General features: G+C 40.1%; 1 protein-coding gene across 5 annotated transcripts in view; it reads right to left on the bottom strand.

Moving 5' to 3' along the window:
• Positions 1-18,920, bottom strand: part of TTC27 (tetratricopeptide repeat domain 27) — a 190,670-nt gene that overhangs the window by 91,976 nt on the left and 79,774 nt on the right. For all 5 annotated transcript variants that reach the window (XR_014254108.1, XM_082426978.1, XM_082426979.1 and 2 more), the window contains exon 10: positions 8,136-8,249. Coding sequence is in view for 4 of the 5 variants with exons in the window: in XM_082426978.1 (XP_082283104.1) it covers positions 8,136-8,249 (114 nt within the window). In the remaining variant the exon portion in view is untranslated. The remainder of the gene's footprint in view (positions 1-8,135; positions 8,250-18,920) is intronic.

The raw sequence follows: 18,920 nt of genomic DNA on the forward strand, positions 1-18,920 counted from the left end.
TGTATATACTGATGTGTATAAAATGGATGACTAATAAGAACCTGCTATATAAAAAAATAAATAAAATTAAATTCAAAAAAAAAAAAGAGTGACCCAGGAAGGACTAAAAAAAAAAAAAAAAAAAAGAAATTGATTTTTTTTTTTGGATCAGACATGGCATGGGGGAGAAGCCAAATGATGGGGTGGGGGAGAAGCTGAATGATGATAGATAGGTAAGTACTTTATACACCACTGGTAAAAAGCAGGGTATAAATAAACACAACACTCAGTATTCAGCAAACATCCAATAAGTGCCTATACAAAAGTGAGTAAAACACAGAACCTGACCACTCAAAAAAGCTCACATTCTAGCTGTGAAAATGGAAAGGTTTTCAAATAAAATATAATTTAGTAAATGCTAAAATACAGTATTAAGAATAGATGTTCTTTATGGAGGTTCCTTAAAATCTAAAAACAGAACTACCATACGACCCAGCAATCCCACTACTGGGCATACACTGTGAGAAAACCATAATTCAAAAAGAGTCATGTACCACAATGTTCACTGCAGCTCTATTTACAATAGCCAGGACATGGAAGCAACCTAAGCATCCACTGACAGATGAATGGATAAAGAAGATGTGGCACATACATACAATGGAATATTACTCAGCCATAAAAATAAATGAAACTGAGTTATTTGTAGTGAGATGGATGGACCTAGAGTCTGTCATACAGAGTGAAGTAAGTCAGAAAGAGAAAAACAAATACAGTATGCTAACACATATATATGGAATCTAAGAAAAAAAAATGGTTATGAAGAACCTAGGTGCAGGACAGGAATAAAGATGCAGTTGTAGAGAATGGACTTGAGGACACGGGGAGGGGGAAGGGTGAGCTGGGACGAAGTGAGACAGTGGTATGGACTTATATATACTATCGAATGTAACATAGATAGCTAGTGGGAAGCAGTCACATAGCACAGGGAGATCAGCTCAGTGCTTTTTGACCACCTAGAGGGGTGGGATAGGGAGAGTGGGAGGGAGACGCAAGAGGGAGGAGATATGGGGATATATGTATATGTATAGCTGATTCACTTTGTTACAAAGCAGAAACTAACACACCACTGTAAAGCAATTATACTCCAATAAAGATGTTAAAAAAGAAAAAAAATAGATGTTCTAAAAATACTCATTTAAAAATTCTGAAATCTCAATTAGCTTCCACAGATAAGAAAATCAAACGGCAGTATGAACAGTCTCCAGTAACAGAAAACTGCTACAATCTCAAATTTCCAATTCAATGCAATGTCCTCCCAGAAATTCAAGGGTGAAGGAAAAAACTCTTGCCACGCAAACATCTTCAGAGGCACAACTACCTGGATAGGGACAGACCTTCACAATTTAAATTAACAGGTTTAAAACATAACTGGGTAATTAAAATTCATCAGCAAAATTACTTAATAATGAACATAAAGTAACCTAACATTAACCCTCAATGACTGAACTCAGTTTATCTAACACTTATTTGAACGTTATTAGACAATGATGACATTTGGTCTGCACAAGTTTTTTTGGATTGGACATAAGTAAGATGGTTCCTTTGCATGTATGTGGTTTCAATTAATTTCCTTCATATTTGGATATGTATAATACATTGTTTTCATCATACTAAAGGAAAGAAGAAAAAGATGTGATCTTATGATAAAGAAAATATTGATTATTTGGACTTGGATCAGACATGGCATGGTGGGGTGGGGGAGAAGCAGAATGATGATAGATAGACAGGTAGTTTGTACCCCACTGGTAAAAAGCAGGGTATAAATAAATACTGGAGAATATAATATTTTAATTCACGCTGCTTCTGAATTCTAAAATAACCAGTGTTTCCATAAACATTATTTTATTCATCATTACCACCATCATCATACTCCTGAAGATACAATAATTAAAGAACTCTAGCCTAGAAAAATTTCCATTAGATAGGGTGCTTTTAATGCATTGCCCTCAACCTGGAGTTCCTTCTTCCTCTGTGGATCTTATAATATTGATTTATTTACCTTTAGGTGTGACACAACAGTCCCTTTCTAAGTTTGGCATGTCTCACTTAGACATCCCTTCCAAATCTGCCACCTTTAGGACCAGCCATTGCAACCTTTTTTTTTTTTTAACATCTTTATTGGAGTATAATTGCTTCACAATGGTGCATTAGTTTCTGCTCTATAACAAAGTGAATCAGTTATACATATACATATATCCCCATATCTCCTCCCTCTTGCATCTCCCTCCCACTCTCCCTATCCCACCCCTCTAGGTGGTCACAAAGCACCGAGCTGATCTCCCTGTGCTATGCGGCTGCTTCCCACTAGCTATCTATCTTACATTTGGTAGTGTATATAAGTCCATGCCACTCTCTCACTTTGTCCCAGTTCACCCTTCCCCCTCCCCGTGTCCTCAAGTCCATTCTCTGCATCTGCATCTTTATTCCTGTCCTGCCCCTAAGTTCTTCATAACCGTTTCTTTTTTTTGTTTAGATTCCATATATATGTGTTAGCATACAGTATTTTTTTCTTTCTGACTTACTTTACTCTGTCTGACAGACTGTAGGTCCATCCACCTCACTACAAATAACTCAATTTCGTTTCTTTTAATGGCTGAGTAATATTCCATTGTATATATGTGCCACATCTTCTTTATCCATTCATCTGCCGATGGACACTTAGGTTGCTTCCATGTCCTGGCTATTGTAAACAGAGCTGCAGTGAACACTGTGGTACATCAATCTTTCTGAATTATGGTTTTCTCAGGGTATATGCCCAGCAGTGGGATTGCTGAGTTGTATGGTAGTTCTATTTTTAGTTTTTTAAGGAACCTCCACACTGTTCTCCATATTAGCTGTATTAATTTACATTCCCACCAACAGTGCAAGAGGGTTCCCTTTTCTCCACACCATCTCCAGCATTTACTGTTTGTAGATTTTTTGATGATGGCCATTCTGACCAGTGTGAGATGATATCTCATTGTAGTTTTGATTTGCATTTCTCTAATGATTAATGAAGTTGAGCTTTCTTTCATGTGTTTGTTGGCAATCTGTTTATCTTCTTTGGAGAAATGTCTACTTAGGTCTTCTGCCCATTTTTCAATTAGGTTGTTTGTTTTTTTGATATTGACCTGCATTAGCTGCTTGTAAATTTTGGAGATCAATCCTTTGTCAGTTGATTCGTTTGCAAATATTTTCTCCCATTCTGAGGGTTGTCTTTTCATCTTGTTTATGGTTTCCTTTGCTGTGCAAATGCTTTTAAGTTTCATTAGGTCCCATTTGTTTATTTTGTTTTTATTTCCATTTCTCTAGGAGCTGGGTCAAAAAGGATCTTGCTGTGATTTATATCATAGATTCTTCTGCCTAGGTTTTCCTCTAAGAGTTTGATAGTGTCTGGCTTTACATTTAGGTCTTTATCCATTTTGAGTTTATTTATTTATTTTTTATTAAATTTTTTTTCTAACGTGTTAAATATCATTGATCTTTTTTTTTTTTTTTAACTTATGGCTGTGTTGGGTCTTTGTTTCTGCGCGAGGGCTTTCTCTAGTTGTGGCAAACGGGGGCCACTCTTCATCGCGGTGCGTGGGCCTCTATCGCGGCCTCTCTTGTTGTGGAGCACAGGCTCCAGACGCGCAGGCTCAGTAATTGTGGCTCACGGGCCCAGTTGCTCCACGGCATGTGGGATCTTCCCAGACCAGGGTTCGAACCTGTGTCCCCTGCATTGGCAGGCAGATTCTCAACCACTGCGCCACCAGGGAAGCCCTTGAGTTTATTTTTGTGTATGGTGTTAAGGAGTGTTCTAATTTCATTCTTTTACATGTAGCTGTCGTTTTCCCAGCACCACTTATTGAAGAGGCTGTCTTTTCTCCATTGTATATTCTTGCCTCCTTTATCAAAAATAAGGTGACCATATGTGCATGGGTTCATCTCTGGGCTTTCTATCCTGTTCCATTGATGTATACTTCTGTTTTTGTGCCAGTACCATACTGTCTTGATTACTGTAGCTTTGTAGTATAGTCTGAAGTCAGGGAGCCTGATTCCTCCAGCTCCGTTTTTCTTTCTCAAGATTGTTTTGGCAATTCAGGGTCTTTTGTGTTTCCATATAAATTGTGAAATTTTTTGTTCTAGCTCTGTGCAAAAAAGCCATTGGTATTTTTTGATAGGGACTGCACTGAATCTGTAGATTGCTTTGGATAGTATACTCATTTTCACAATGTTGATTCTTCCAATCCAAGAACATGGTATATCTCTCCATCTATTTGTATCATCTTTAATTTCTTTCATCAGTGTCTTATAGTTTTCTGCATACAGGTCTTTTGTCTCCTTAGGCAGGTTTATTCCTAGGTATTTTATTCTTTTTGTTGCAATGGTAAATGGGAGTGTTTCCTTAATTTCTCTTTCAGATTTTTCATCATTAGTGTATAGGAATGCAAGATATTTCTGTGCATTAATTTTGTATCCTGCTACTCTACCAAATTCATTGATTAGCTCTAGTATTTTTCTGGTAGCATGTTTAGGATTCTCCATGTATAGTATCATGTTATCTGCAAACAGTGACAGTTTTACTTCTTCTTTTCCGATTTGGATTCCTTTTATCTCTTTTTCTGCTGATTGCTGTGGCTAAAACTTCCAAAACTATGTTGAATAATAATGGTGAGAGTGGGCAACCTTGTCTTGTTCTTGATCTTAGAGGAAATGGTTTCAGTTTTTCACCGTTGAGAACAATGTTTGCTGTGAGTTGGTCATATATGGCCTTTATTATGTTGAAATAAGTTCCCTCTCCGCTTACTTCCTGGACTTGATTGACTATTTCCTTTCCCATATTAGGGAAGTTTTCAACTATAATCTTTTCAAATATTTTCTCAGTCCCTTTCTTTTTCTCTTCTTCTTCTGAGACCCCTATAATTCGAATGTTGGTGCGTTTAATGTTGTCCCAGAGGTCTCTGAGACTGTCCTCCATTCTTTTCATTCTTTTTTCTTTATTCTGCTCTGCGGTAGTTATTTCCACTATTTTATCTTGCAGGTCACTTATCCATTCTTCTGCCTCAGTCATTCTGCTATTGATTCCTTCTAGAGAATTTTTAATTTCATTGATTTTGTTGTTCATCATTGTTTGTTTGCGCTTTAGTTCTTCTAGGTCCTTCTTAAATGTTTCTTGTATTTTCTTCATTCTATTTCCAAGATTTTGAATCATCTTTACTATCATTACTCTGAATTCTTTTTCAGGTAGACTGCCTATTTCCTCTTCATTTGTTTGGTCTGGTGGGTTTTTAACTTGCTCCTTCATCTGCTGTGTGTTTCTCTGTCTTCTCATTTTGCTTAACTTAGTGTGTTTGGGGTCTCCTTTTTGCAGGCTGCAAGTTTGTAGTTCCTGTTGTTTTTCGTGTCTGCCACCAGTGGCTAAGCTTGGTTCAGTGGGTTGTGTAGGCTTCCTGGTGGAGGGGAATGGTGCCTGTGTTCTGGTGGATGAGGCTGGATCTTCTCTTTCTGGTGGGCAGGACTGTGTCAGGTGGTTTGTTTTGGGGTGTCTGTGACCTTATTATGATTTTAGGCAGCCTCTCTGCTAAGGGGTGGGGCTGTGTTCCTGTCTTGCTAGTTGTTTGGCATAGGGTGTCCATCACTGTAGGTTGCTGGTCGTTGAGTTGAGCTGGGTCTTAGCATTGAGATGGAGATCTCTGGGAGAGCTTTCGCCGTTTGATATTACGTGGAGCCAGGAGGTCTCTGGTGGACCAATGTCCTGAACTCAGCTCTCCCACCTCAGAGGCACAGGCCTGTCACCCGGCTGGAGCACCATGACCCTGTCAGCCACACGGCTGCTAGTGTTGGAGGGTCTCCTGCAGAGGTGGGGGGTGGCTGTGGTTTACTGCGGGGACAAGGACACTGACAGCAGAAGTACTGGGAAGTACTCCTTGGAGTGAGCCCTCCCGGAGTCCACCATTAGCCCTACCAAAAAGCCGGTCTGCATCCTTCAATGTAACTGCCTGTTACTGTGTAAGTTAAAGTCCAGACTCTGTCATTAACTAGCCAGGCAAACTGGGGCAAGTCACCTGACCTCATCATACCTTTATTTCTTCAACTTATCATGTGACAAGATTAAGCTTTTCCCTAAGAGTTCCTTCTAGCTTATTTTTCTTTCTGCTTTAACACTTTATCATTTTACCACTTTGTACAGCTGAGGAAGGGAATACATTTCCACAGAAACTAAAACAGAATTTTTTTAAAACATTGTTTTATGTATACATGTATTTTTTAAATCATTTTCCTCTTATTCTTCAGGGATGCAATAACTTCAACAATTAGTAATATCAAACTCTGAATCAGAGGAATTGGCAAAAGTTCAGATTATGAAGTAAATGGCTCAACAAGTGACAGAAAATTAGACAAATTTTGTCTAATTCATCTTGTTCCATGATCTGACTAATTTCCAAATTTTCTGGGTTGGGGAGTGAAAAGATTTTCTCTGATTTTCCCCGTAGAGGCAGGAATAACAACTCCCTCATTCTGTTGTATAGGTAGAAAGGTATACCACTCTCTTCATCACATAGCATTTGCATGGCAAGATGAAGAGACCCCAGATATAGTAAGGCCAAGACAGGGGCAAAGGGCCAAAGCATGGTGATTTGGCTCTTTCTTCAAATCCATTTTCCCCAAGCAAAGCACATCCTGTTTATTTGATATCTAAAAGCATCATCTGCACAATTCAGAGAATCATGCAGGTTTCAAACTGGAAAGCTAGGAAAGATACAGAACCTAAGGAATAACTTTGTATTATATTTCCGGCAGCATCAATAGAGTGCTCTAAGCTTAGTGAGGTGTCCATCAGAAATATTTTTAAACACAGAAATAAAATATTCTCCATTAGTTTAAAAAAAAAAACCACTTTGGAATAGAGACTATTTATTCCAGTTCATCAGTGAATATTTTTGCATTAGGATGAATTTTGTTTCCTCATACAATCTATGCCTGTGATACTGCATACCTTTTTCACTACCTCTTGTATTATCTCTTTACCACTCACCACAAACCTATGCTATAAGTACAGTTATTATTACCCTCTTATATAGGTAATGAAAATGAAACTTAGGGATGTGATGCTGTGATATAATAAGAAATATGTAAGCTCTGGTTCCCAGCACAGAGCTTCTAAAACTCTTGTAACTTCCTGAGTGGTAGGGTTAGAAGAGTGTCTTTTGTTATCCATAGTAAGTCCCTTTCACCATACCTGAGCTTATGGCAATGAGGTGACTCTGGGAGGATGGGGGCCGGTTGTCAGAGGAACCAACCATGTGACTGGGGGGTTGAAACTTCCAGCCCCCCCACCAAGGTCCGGGGAGGGAGAAAGGGCTGGGGATTGAGGTAATCACCAATGGCCACTGATTTAATCAATCATGCCCACATAACAGATACTCCATAGAAACCCCCAAAACAAACGGGTTCAGAGAGCACCCATATTGGAAAATGCACCGACGTTCTGGGAGGGGGAGTGCGCCCCAAACTCCACAAAGACAGAAGCTCCTTTGCTCAGGATCCTTGCCCTGTATACCTCTTCATCTGGCCGTTCATTTGGATCCTTTATAACATCCTTCATAATAAACCAGTAATAGTAATTAAGTGTTTCCCTGAGTTCTGTGAGCCAGTTCTAGCAAATTATCAAACCTGAGGTAAGGAGGAGGTCGTGAGAACCCCTGATTTATAGCCAGTCAGTCAGAAGTAGAAGACTTCACATTGGAATCTGAAGTGGGAGGCAGTCTTTTGGAACTTAGCCCTTAACCTATGGGGTCTGCACTAATTCCAGGTAGGGTCAGAATTGAATTAAATTGTAGGACACCCAGTTGATGTCCACAAGGAAATGAAGAAATGCTTGGTGTGAAAGACCCACACACTTGGCGTCAGAAATGTTGAGTAGCGGAACAGCTCCCCTTTAGAAAGGTTAAATACTACGGTCACAGAGCTAAGTGACAGAGTTGGGCTTTGGAGCCAAGCAAACTCTAAAACAACACTCTTCAATAATAAAACGTGTTAGAGAAAAATGATTTTATACTCACAACAAACATGTACGGTTATTGATAACAATAAAGAGCTGGAAGAATAACAAAAATTGCCACATTAATTCTTACCTGTGTCTGCCTCATTGCCCGTTCCACTCGGCGTATGCTTCCTCTCTCAAGTTTTGTCCGGAGGATCAAAGCTGATGTCTGAATGGCCCAGAACTTGGGTTGTGAAAGCAAACACTGATGGGAAGAAAGAAAGAAAGAAAAAAAAAAAAAAAAAAAGACCACAGAAGGAATGGATAAGCTGGATAAGTCCACTCTGAATATAACAAAATGAATATATCAGGTAGAGCTGAGTGCAGATTTGAAAATCATCTCAGTGAAAAATAATAAAAGACAACATGCGCTTTCAAATATTTTTTATGAAGAATGTGTTCATCTGAGCAGAGTCATTACTTAACCTAGTTGACCTGTTCTACTGAATAAATTCCTTAAGGAATGAATCAGAATATTTCCAGATAATCAAAAAGGTAAGCAGAATATATCATACCATAAATTAATAAATCTTTTTATCTCACGAGTTATTAAAAAATGTGAGAAAATAAACTACATAAAATAAATGCCATCTTTCTCAAATTTGAAATAAATTTTTAAAAATCATCCAAACTCACAAACGAAAACAAATAATTGGAAATCTGGTAACTTTCACTTAAATATCCTAATCCACTGATGCAAATGCAAATCAAACTTAAAGAAAACCACTCTAAAATTTTTGAGAATGCTTTCTAGTCTTGGTTAGGGTAGGGAGTCTCTAATTTTAGTTAAAATGCTATCCTAGAGAGGGCACCTTAAGAAAGACTGGCTCTAAGAAAACTCTGAATACGCACATACTGAATCCTAGCCCCAGAGAAAGCTGTGACCAACCATCAGTTCACAGAGTGCAGTAGAAACCATTGAATATGACCACAAATGTAGTGGGGAAAAAGTGGAAGTTTTGAGTGCGTGAAAACAGGGGCAAAATGTATTATGAGACAATAGGGACTGATTGGTATAATGAACACAACTTAAGCTCTTTGCTGATGACATGGAAACCAATGCTGTCCCTGAGTGATCATTCACAACAATAACTTTCAGTGAAGATTGCTTTGAAGAAAGTCAAAAGGCTTATTCATCTGAAAGCTGACTACATCCTCGATTATTTGCTTATTTCTAAAAGTCAGGTATAAAAAACATCCTAGTTAATTAGCATCCAATTAATCATTCATAACCTAGCTGTGCACTAGAAGGAGAAGCTTTTGGTATTTTAAAAGTAAATCAGGGCTTCCATGGTGGCGCAGTGGTTGAGAATCTGCCTGCCAATGCAGGGGACACGGGTTCGAGCCCTGGTCTGGGAAGATCCCACATGCCGCGGAGCAACTGGGCCCGTGAGCCACAATTACTGAGCCTGTGCGTCTGGAGCCTGTGCACCGCAATAGTGAGAGGCCCGCACACTGTGATGAAGAGTGGCCCCCACTTGCCACAACTAGAGAGAAAGCCCTCACAAAGAAATGAAGACCCAACACAGCCATAAATAAATAAATAAATAAAAGTAAATCAGATCCCTGAGAGCAGGATCTGGGCATCGGTGTTTTTTAAAACACTCCCCAGGTAATTCTAAGGCATAGCCAAATTTAAGAACTAGTAGGCTAAGCTAATACAAGTATTTGTTTTTGGTCAAATTCCCTTGTAACTCCAAATTCTCATTAAAAGTTAGCAAGAAATCCTTCAATGTAGTATATATAAACTATATCACCGTCCCTGCAACGCTTTACTGTACCATGCCCAGCTCACTTCCATCATTTCTAATACCTGCCTGGCCCCTATAGGTATGTGAATTTTCAACTCCAAATCTTTGCCAACTTTCTTACAATAAAAAGGAGAATGAAGCACCAACAGGTTAGATCACTTGCTCAATGTCACACCTTCATTAGGAGCAAAAGCTGATTCTAATACTTGGTCTCGATCCCCAAAACAACATCTTTTTTTTTTTTTTTTGGAAATTGCACTGGGATGCATGAGCTTCAACCATTTTCATTTTGTAACTGAAATATAGTTGACATACAATATTATATCAGTTTCAAGAGTACTACAGGGCTTCCCTGGTGGCACAGTGGTTAAGAATCCGCCTGCCAATGCAGGGGGCACGGGTTCGAGCCCCGGTCCAGGAAAATCCCACATGCCTCAGAGCAACTAAGCCCATGTGCCACAACTACTGAGTCTGTGCTCTAGAGCCCGCAAGCCACAACTACTGAGCCCGCGTGCCTAGAGTCCATGCTCCGCAACAAGAGAAGCCACTGCAATGAGAAGCTCACGCACTGCAAGGAAGAGTAGCCCCTGCTCCCGCATCTAGAGAAAGCCCACACACAGCAACAAAGACCCAACGCAGCCAAAAATTTAAAAATTATAAAAAAAAAGAGTACTACATAATGATTTGATATTTGCATACATTATAAAGTGATCACCACAATAAGTCCAGTAACCATCTTTTCCCATACAAAATTATTACAATATTATTGACCATATTCCTCACGTTGTATATTATCAATATATCCCCATGACTTATTTTATTCTATAACTGGATGTTTGTAACTCTTAATCTCCTTTACCTATTTCGCCCACCCCACTTCACTTTCTGGCAACCACCCGTTTCTTTGAATCTGTGAGTCTGTCTTCATCTTGTTTTGTTTATTTGCTTGTTTTGTTTTTTAGATTCACCATATAAGTAAGATCATGCAATCTTTCTCTGTCTGACTTATTTCACTTAGCATAATACCCTCTAGATCCATCCATGTTGTCGCAAATGGCAAGATTTCACTTTTTTACGGCCGCAGAACATATTTACATTGTTTTCTTAACACTTTCTCCAAGGAAGTGGATGACAGTACCCAGGAAACACTGGTAGAGTAATGTAAGAAGAGGACTCAGTAAAGAACTTTAGGAAACTTCTCTATTAAAGGGAAGTGGAAGAAGAGGAGTAAACAAAGAATACGCAAATAAGGGAGAAGGAGAATCAGAAGAATAAATTCTTACTGAAATGTGTTCATTCATTAATTCACTTGAGCGCCTACTCTGTACAAGGCAGTGTGCACGAGGCCCCAGGGACAAAGTAGCAAGCAAGACAGACAAGGTCCCTGCCCTCAGAGAACTTACATTCTAATGCAATGACTATTAAGTAACCTAATTCTTCTATAACTAAGTTTGCAAATTAAAATATTTTTATCTCCTTGGAATACAGTTATATGGCACTATAAATATATACATGATGAAACAGAAGACATGAAATAAGTAAATCTGCACACTGATTCTACTACCTACACTGGGTCGCCTGTTTTCTCTTCATTTTGTTAAAGGGACCGTCTCAGTAACCTCATGACAGGATGGAAGAGCACTGAGGAAATGGCTCTGTAGAACAGTGGGGATAATCTCCAAGTCAGCCAGAGCTTGATCAGAATCCCAGCTCCACCAAGTGAGGTGATTAGCTGGGTGACCTTGGGAAGCCACCTGACCTCTTAGGATCTCATTTTCCTCCTAACTTAGGAGTAGTAACTCCCATCTCTCACAAACTTGTGAGGATTAAATAAGCATGAATAGGTAACACTTAACAAGCCTCTGAGAGTACCTGCTAAAAAGCACATGTGGTCCCCTCCGGGATTTCTCCTCCTATAATGCTTTCTCTCACCCTCAGCAGGAATGCACCATCCAGAGGGGGCACAGGTGATGGCCCTAACCATCAGCTACCCCCAAAATATGGCACCTGGGCATACAGAACATTTTAAGCTGAAGGAGTCTGAGAAAACAGCCGAAGCAGGAAGATCACTCTGACCTTCCCACTGCCCTTTTCTCCTGAAACAGGTCATAAAACTCTCATGTGAGAGGTGCCTTCCCTATACCCAGAGGAAAGGTGCATCCTTATCTCTGAAGACAAAGGGACCCTGAGAAGAATCCCAACAAGCAGGCCTTACTAAGTTTCTCCCAGTTTACTACCCTTACCTTTGAACTATCATACTCCTCCAAGACTGCCCACACTTCATCAAACCTAGCACAAAAATACTCAGGTTGAACTGTTTCATCAGGTCTTCATTTCCTTATGAAGACTTCCGTGTCACACAAAATCTCTATTAAGTAAATGTGTGCACTTTTTTCCTGTTAATCTGTCTTTATCAGTTTAATTTTTGGACCCAGTCTGGAACCCTAAGAGCGTGGAGGAAAACTCTGTCCTCCCCCACAGTCCCCAGCCACACGGTCACTTTACACCAATAACATCATGGCACATGGGCCAGCACAGGCCGTGGGCTTGTCAGTTAAAGCCTAGCTTTAAAAGGTTTGCATACCAAAGCGGGGAGATATTTTCCTCGGAAAACTACCAACTCAGACTGTTTTCTATGCTGGCATGAGAACAAGAGTTTGAGACTTTTATGTGAAGCTCAAGCAAAACATTCTCACTAAACGCTGAAAGTAAAATGCAATCTGAAAAACAGACATTTGAAAAGCTTTAAAGAAGGAACTGACTGGATAATGATATCACTGAAGAATGCATTTATCTTATATTTGTTTGGCTGGGAGATATACAGACTTGGGAAAGTCTTTCTAAAAGGAGGTAACTGCAGATAGGCTGTGTTTAATATATCTTACACAACACTGCTGCCCATAAGGTAAAAATCAGTCAGAATATGAGACATTAGGTAAAGAAAAAGAAAATTAAACAGGACATATATGCTTTAATGCTCTATATAGTTGAAGAATGTTCATTTTATTGCTAAATAATATTTCACTGCAATATACAATTTATTTAACCATTATCCTGCTAATGGGCATTTAGGTAGTTTCCAATCTGGAGCTATTACAAATGTGCTATGAACATTCTAGATGTGTTATCAGAATGTGCCATCATTTTAGGTGAACATGTACAAGTATTTCTGTTGGACATATACTTAGGAGTGAAATTGCTAGGTCAGAGTATTTAGCTTTCATGAATACACCCAATCTTCTAAAAGGTTTTCCACTTTACACTCTTATTAGAAACATTAGAGAGTCCTTGTTACTTTACAACCTTGCAACACTCAATATTGTCTATTTTTTACACTTTAGCCATTCTGGTGGGTATTTAGTAGTATTCCGTTATGGTTAATTTTCACTTCTCTAACGAATTTGCATTTCTCTACTGGTTAATAAAGTTGTGCACCTTTTAATACGTTAATGACCATTTTAATGCCTCTCTTTTAAGTCCCTATTGAAGTCCTTTGCCTGCTGTTTTCTATTGGGTTGTCAAAATTTTTCTTGGGCTTCCCTGGTGGCACAGTGGTTAAGAATCCGCCTGCCAATGCAGGGGACACGAGTTTGAGCCCTGGTCTGGGAAGATTCCACATGCCATGGAGCAACTAAGCCGTGTGCCACAACTACTGAGCCTGCGCTCTAGAGCCCGCGAGCCACAACTACTGAAGGCCAGGCACCACAACTACTGAAGCCCGCGCACCTAGAGCCTGTGCTCCGCAACAAGAGAAGCCACCGCACTGCAACGAAGAGTAGCCCCTGCTCACCGCAACTAGAAAAAGCCCACACGCAGCAACAAAGACCCAATGCAGCCAAAAATAAATAAATAAATCAATTTAAAAAATTTTTTTCTTGATGATTTGTTAAATATTCTTTATATTTTCTGAACACAAGCCCCCCTGTCTTTTTGTTGGAAGAGGGTAACATATTCTTCTTATTTGACAAATACACAACACATACTCGTGCTGGCAAGGCACTGGTCTAAGTGCTTTACAAATATTAACAGTATCTTTTGATATTTAAAGTGTTTAATATTACTAGTCATCCAGTTTATCGTTTTTTGTTTTATGGTTAGAGCTTTATTGTCCTTTTTGATCGTCCTAAGGTCTCAAAGATGTTCTCCTGTAGTTTTCCTCTAAAAACTTTACAGTTTTGCTTTTTACTTCCACATATTCCATTTGGAATTGATTTTTTGTATATCTAGTATGATACAGGGGTTAAGGTAGCTTTTTTCCATACGTAAATAAATCATCTAGTACCATGTATTGAAAAGCCTACCCTTTCCCCACTGCACTGCAATGCCAGATTTGACATAAGTCAGATGAACTGCGTATGTATGGCTCTGTTTTTGGACTCTCTATCTGTTCCGCTAGTTAGTCTGTATTTCCTCGTGTCAAAATGTCTTAATTCAGTGTTTCTCAAACTTTCAAGTGCATAAGAATAATCTAGAAAGATTGTTAAAACACAGACCCCTTGGCCCCAACCCCAGAGATGCTGATTCAACAGGCTGTGAAGTGGAGCCGGAGAAATTCCGTTTCTAACAAGCTCCCAGGTGAAGCTGAGGCTGCCAGTCCAAGGACCACAACATGCGAAGCTCTGCCTTAATTGATATAGTTTTATAATAAGTCTTGGTATCTGCCAGTGGAAGTACTCCAATTCTGTTCTTCATGACTGACTTCGCTATTCTTAGCCTTTCACATTTCCATATGAATTGTAAAGTCAGCTTGAGTTCCACAAAACCAGAAAAAACAACAGCAACAGCAACCACAAAAATCAAGCGCTGGGATTTTGTTACGGATTGCATTGATAATGTAGGTTAATTTGAGGAGACTTAAAATTTTAAAATATTGAGCCCCCCACGAACATAGCATATTCCTCTATTTAGGTCTTCATTAATTTGTCTTAATAATGTTTTGTAGATTTTAGGACAGAGGGCTTGTAAATCCTTTGACAGATTCACTCCTAGGAATTTGATGTTTTTAACATTACTGCAGGTGCTATCTTATTCCTCTCTTCTTAATTTTTTTTAATAGTGGTAAGATACATATAACATAAAATGTATCCTCTTGACCATTTTTAACTGTACAGTTTACTTATGCAACCAATCTCTAGAATTCTTCTATCCTGCAACTGAAACTCTATACCCATTAAACAACAATTCCCCACTTCACCCCACGGCAACAACCACCATGCTCCTTTCTGGTTTGTTTGTTTGCTTTTTGTTTTGGGTTTATTTTTTAATTTTTTTTGGGGGGGGGCCGTGTTTTTTTGGGCATGGCATGTAGAATTTTAGTTCTCCGACCAGGGATCGAATCCATGCCCCCTGCAGTGGAAGTGCAGAGTCTTAACCACTGGACTGCCAGGGAAGTCCCCACCATGCTACTTTTTCTTTCTATGAATTTGATTACTCTAGGTACCTCATATAAATAAGTGGAAACAGGCAGTTGCAAATGCTATCTTTTTAAAGTTCATTTATTTTTACCTGGAGTCTATTAATTAAAGCAATTTGATGAAATGTTGCCTCACTAAATTGAGTACTGGCTAAAAATCCAGTAAAAACAGACACTTAAGAAAGAAATTTGGGAGAGTTTACAGATGGCAGAAGAGTAAGACGTGGAGATCACCTTCCTCCCCACAAATACATAAGAAATACATCTACATGTGGAACAACTCCTACAGAACACATACTGAATGCTGGCAGAAGAACTCAGATCTCCCAAAAGGCAAGAAACTCCCCACGTACCTGGATAGGGCAAAAGAAAAAAGAAAAAACAGGGACAAAAGAATAGGGACGGGACCTGCACCAGTGGGAGGGAGCTGTGGAGGAGGAAAGGTTTCCACACACTAGAAAGGCCCTTCACTGGTGGAGACGAGGGTGGTGGGGGGAGAAGCTTCGGAGCCACGGAGGAGAGCGCAGCAACAGGGGTGCAGGGGGCAAAGCAGAGAGATTCCCTCACAGAGGATCAGTGCCGACCAGCACTCACCAGCCCAAGAGGATTGTCTGCTCCCCCGCCGGGGTGAGCGGGGGCTGGGAGCTGAGGCTCCGGCTTCAGAGGTCGGATCCCAAGGAGAGGACGGGGATTGGCTCCGTGATCACAGCCTGAAGGGGGCTAGTGCACCACAGCTAGCCAGGAGGGAGTCCAGGAAAAAGTCTGGAGCTGCTGAAGAGGCAAGAGACCATTGTTTTGGGGTGCACGAGAAGAGGGGATTCAGAGCACCACCTAAACGAGCTCCAGAGACAGGCGCGAGCCGCAGCTAACATAGCAGACCCCAGAGACGAGCATGAAATGCTAAGGCTGCTACTCCGGCCACCAAAAAGCCTGTGTGCAAGAACAGGTCACTATCCACACCTCCCCTCCCAGGAGCCAGTGCATCCCGCCACTGCCAGGGTCCCGTGATCCAGGGACAACTTCCCCAGGAGAACGCATGGTGCGCCTCAGGCTGTTGCAATGTAACTCTGGCCTCTGCCGCTACAGGCTCGCCCCGCATTCCGTACCATCCCTCCCCCCGACCTGAGTGAGCCAGAGCCCCCTAATCAGCTGATACTTTAACCCCGCCCTGTCTGAGTGGGGGAACAGACACCCTCAGGCGACCTACACGCAGAGACGGAGCCAAATCCAAAGCTGAACCCCAGGAGCTGTGCGAACAAAGAAGAGAAAGGGAAATCTCTCCCAGCAGCCTCAGGAGCAGCAGATTAAACCTCCACAATCAACTTGATGTACCCTGCATCTGTGGAATACCTGAATAGACAACGAATCATCCCAAATTGAGGAGGTGGACTTTGGGAGCAATGATATATACATACTTTTCCTTTTTCTCTTTTTGTGCGTGTGTATGTGTACGCTTTTGTGTGTGATTCTGTCTGTATAGCTTTGCTTTTACCATTTGTCCTGGGGTTCTGTCTGTCCGTTTTTTCTTCATTTTTCTTAGTATAGTTTTTAGTGCTTGTTATCATTGCTGGATTTGGTTTTGGGTTTGGTTGTTCTCTCTTTCTTTCTTTTTTTTTAATTACCTTGCAAATTTTTTTTATTTTTATTATTTTTTATTTTTATAACTTTTATTTTATTTTATTTATTTTTCATTCTTTCTTTCTTTTCTCCCTTTTATTCTGAGCCATGTGGATGACTGGGTCTTGGTGCTCTGGTCGGGCGTCAGGCCTGTGCCTCTGAGGTGGGAGAGCCAAGTTCAGGAAATTGGTCCACCTGAGACCACCCAGCTCCATGTAATATCAAACAGCGAAAATCTCCCAGAGATCTCCATCTCAATGCCAACACCCAGCTCCACTCAACGACCAGCAAGCTACACTGCTGGACACCCCATGCCAAACAACTAGCAAGACAGGAACACAACCCCACCCACTAGCAGAAAGGCTGCCTAAAATCATAAGGTCACAGACACCCCAAAACACACCACCGGACACGGTCCTGCTCACCAGAAAGACAAGATCCAGCCTCATCCACCAGAACACAGGCACCAGTCCCCTCCACCAGGAAGCCTACACAATCCACTGAACCAACCTTAGCCACTGGCAGCAGATACCAAAAAAAAACGGGAACTACGACCTGCAGCCTGTGAAAAGGAGACCCCAAACACAGTAAGTTAAGCAAAATGAGAAGACAGAGAAACACACAGCAGATGAAGGAAAAAGGTAAAAACCCACCAGACCAAACAAATGAAGAAGAAATAGCCAGTCTACCTGAAAAAGAATTCAGAACAATGATAGTAAAGATGATCCAAAATCTTGGAAATAGAATGGAGAAAATACAAGAAACATTTAACAAGGACCTAGAAGAACTAAAGCGCAAACAATGATGAACAACACAATAAATGAAATGAAAAATCTCTGCAAGGAATCAATAGCAGAATAACTGAGGCAGAAGAACGGATAAGTGACCTGGAAGATAAAATAGTGGAAATAACTACTGCAGAGCAGAATAAAGAAAACAGAATGAAAAGAATGGAGGACAGTATCAGAGACCTCTGGGACAACATTGAATGCACCAACATTCGAATTATAGGGGCCCCAGAAGAAGAAGAGAAAAAAAAAGGGACTGAGAATATATTTGAAGAGATTATAGTTGAAAACTTCCCTAATATGGGAAAGGAAATAGTTGATCAAGTCCAGGAAGCGCAGAGAGTCCCATATAGGATAAATCCAAGGAGAAACATGCCAAGACACATATTAATCAAACTATCAAAAATTAAACAGAAACAAAAAATATTAAAAGCAGCAAAGGAAAAACAGCAAAAAACATACAAGGGAATCCCCATAAGGTTAACAGCTGATCTTTCAGCAGAAACTCTGCAAGCCAGAAGGCAGTGGCAGGACATATTTAAAGTGATGAAAGGGAAAAACCTACAACCAAGATTACTCTACTCAGCTAGGATCTCATTCAGATTTGATGGAGAAATTAAAACCTTTACAGACAAGCAAAACCTAAGAGAATTCAGCACCACCAAACCAGCTTTACAACAATTGCTAAAGGGACTTCTCTATGCAGGAAACACAAGAGAAGGAAAAGACCCACAATAACAAACCCAAAACAATTAAGAAAATGGTAATAGGAACAGACATATTGATAATTACCTTAAATGTAAATGGATTAAATGCTCCAACCAAAAGACACAGACTGGCTGAATGGATACAAAAACAAGACCCGTATATATGCTGTCTACAAGAGACCCACTTCAGACCTAGGGACACATACAGACTGAAAGTGAGGGGATGGAAAAAGACAGTCCATGCAAATGGAAATCAAAAGAACGCTGGAGTAGCAATTCTCATAACAGACAGAAAAGACTTTAAAACAAAGACTATTACAAGAGACAAAGAAGGACACTACATAATGATCAAGAGATCAATCCAAGAAGAAGATATAACAATTGTAAATATTTATGCACCCAACAGAGGAACACCTCAAACATAAGGCAAACGCTAACAGCCATAAAAGGGGAAATCGACAGTAACACAATCATAGTAGGGGCCTTTAACACCCCACTTTCATTAATGGACAGATCATCCAAAATGAAAATAAATAAGGAAACACAAGCTTTAAATGATACATTAAACAAGATGGACTTCATTGATATTTATAGGACATT

This window comes from Balaenoptera physalus (assembly GCF_965194825.1).
Source record: "Balaenoptera physalus genome assembly, chromosome: 15".
NCBI classification, from domain to species: Eukaryota; Metazoa; Chordata; class Mammalia; order Artiodactyla; family Balaenopteridae; genus Balaenoptera; species Balaenoptera physalus.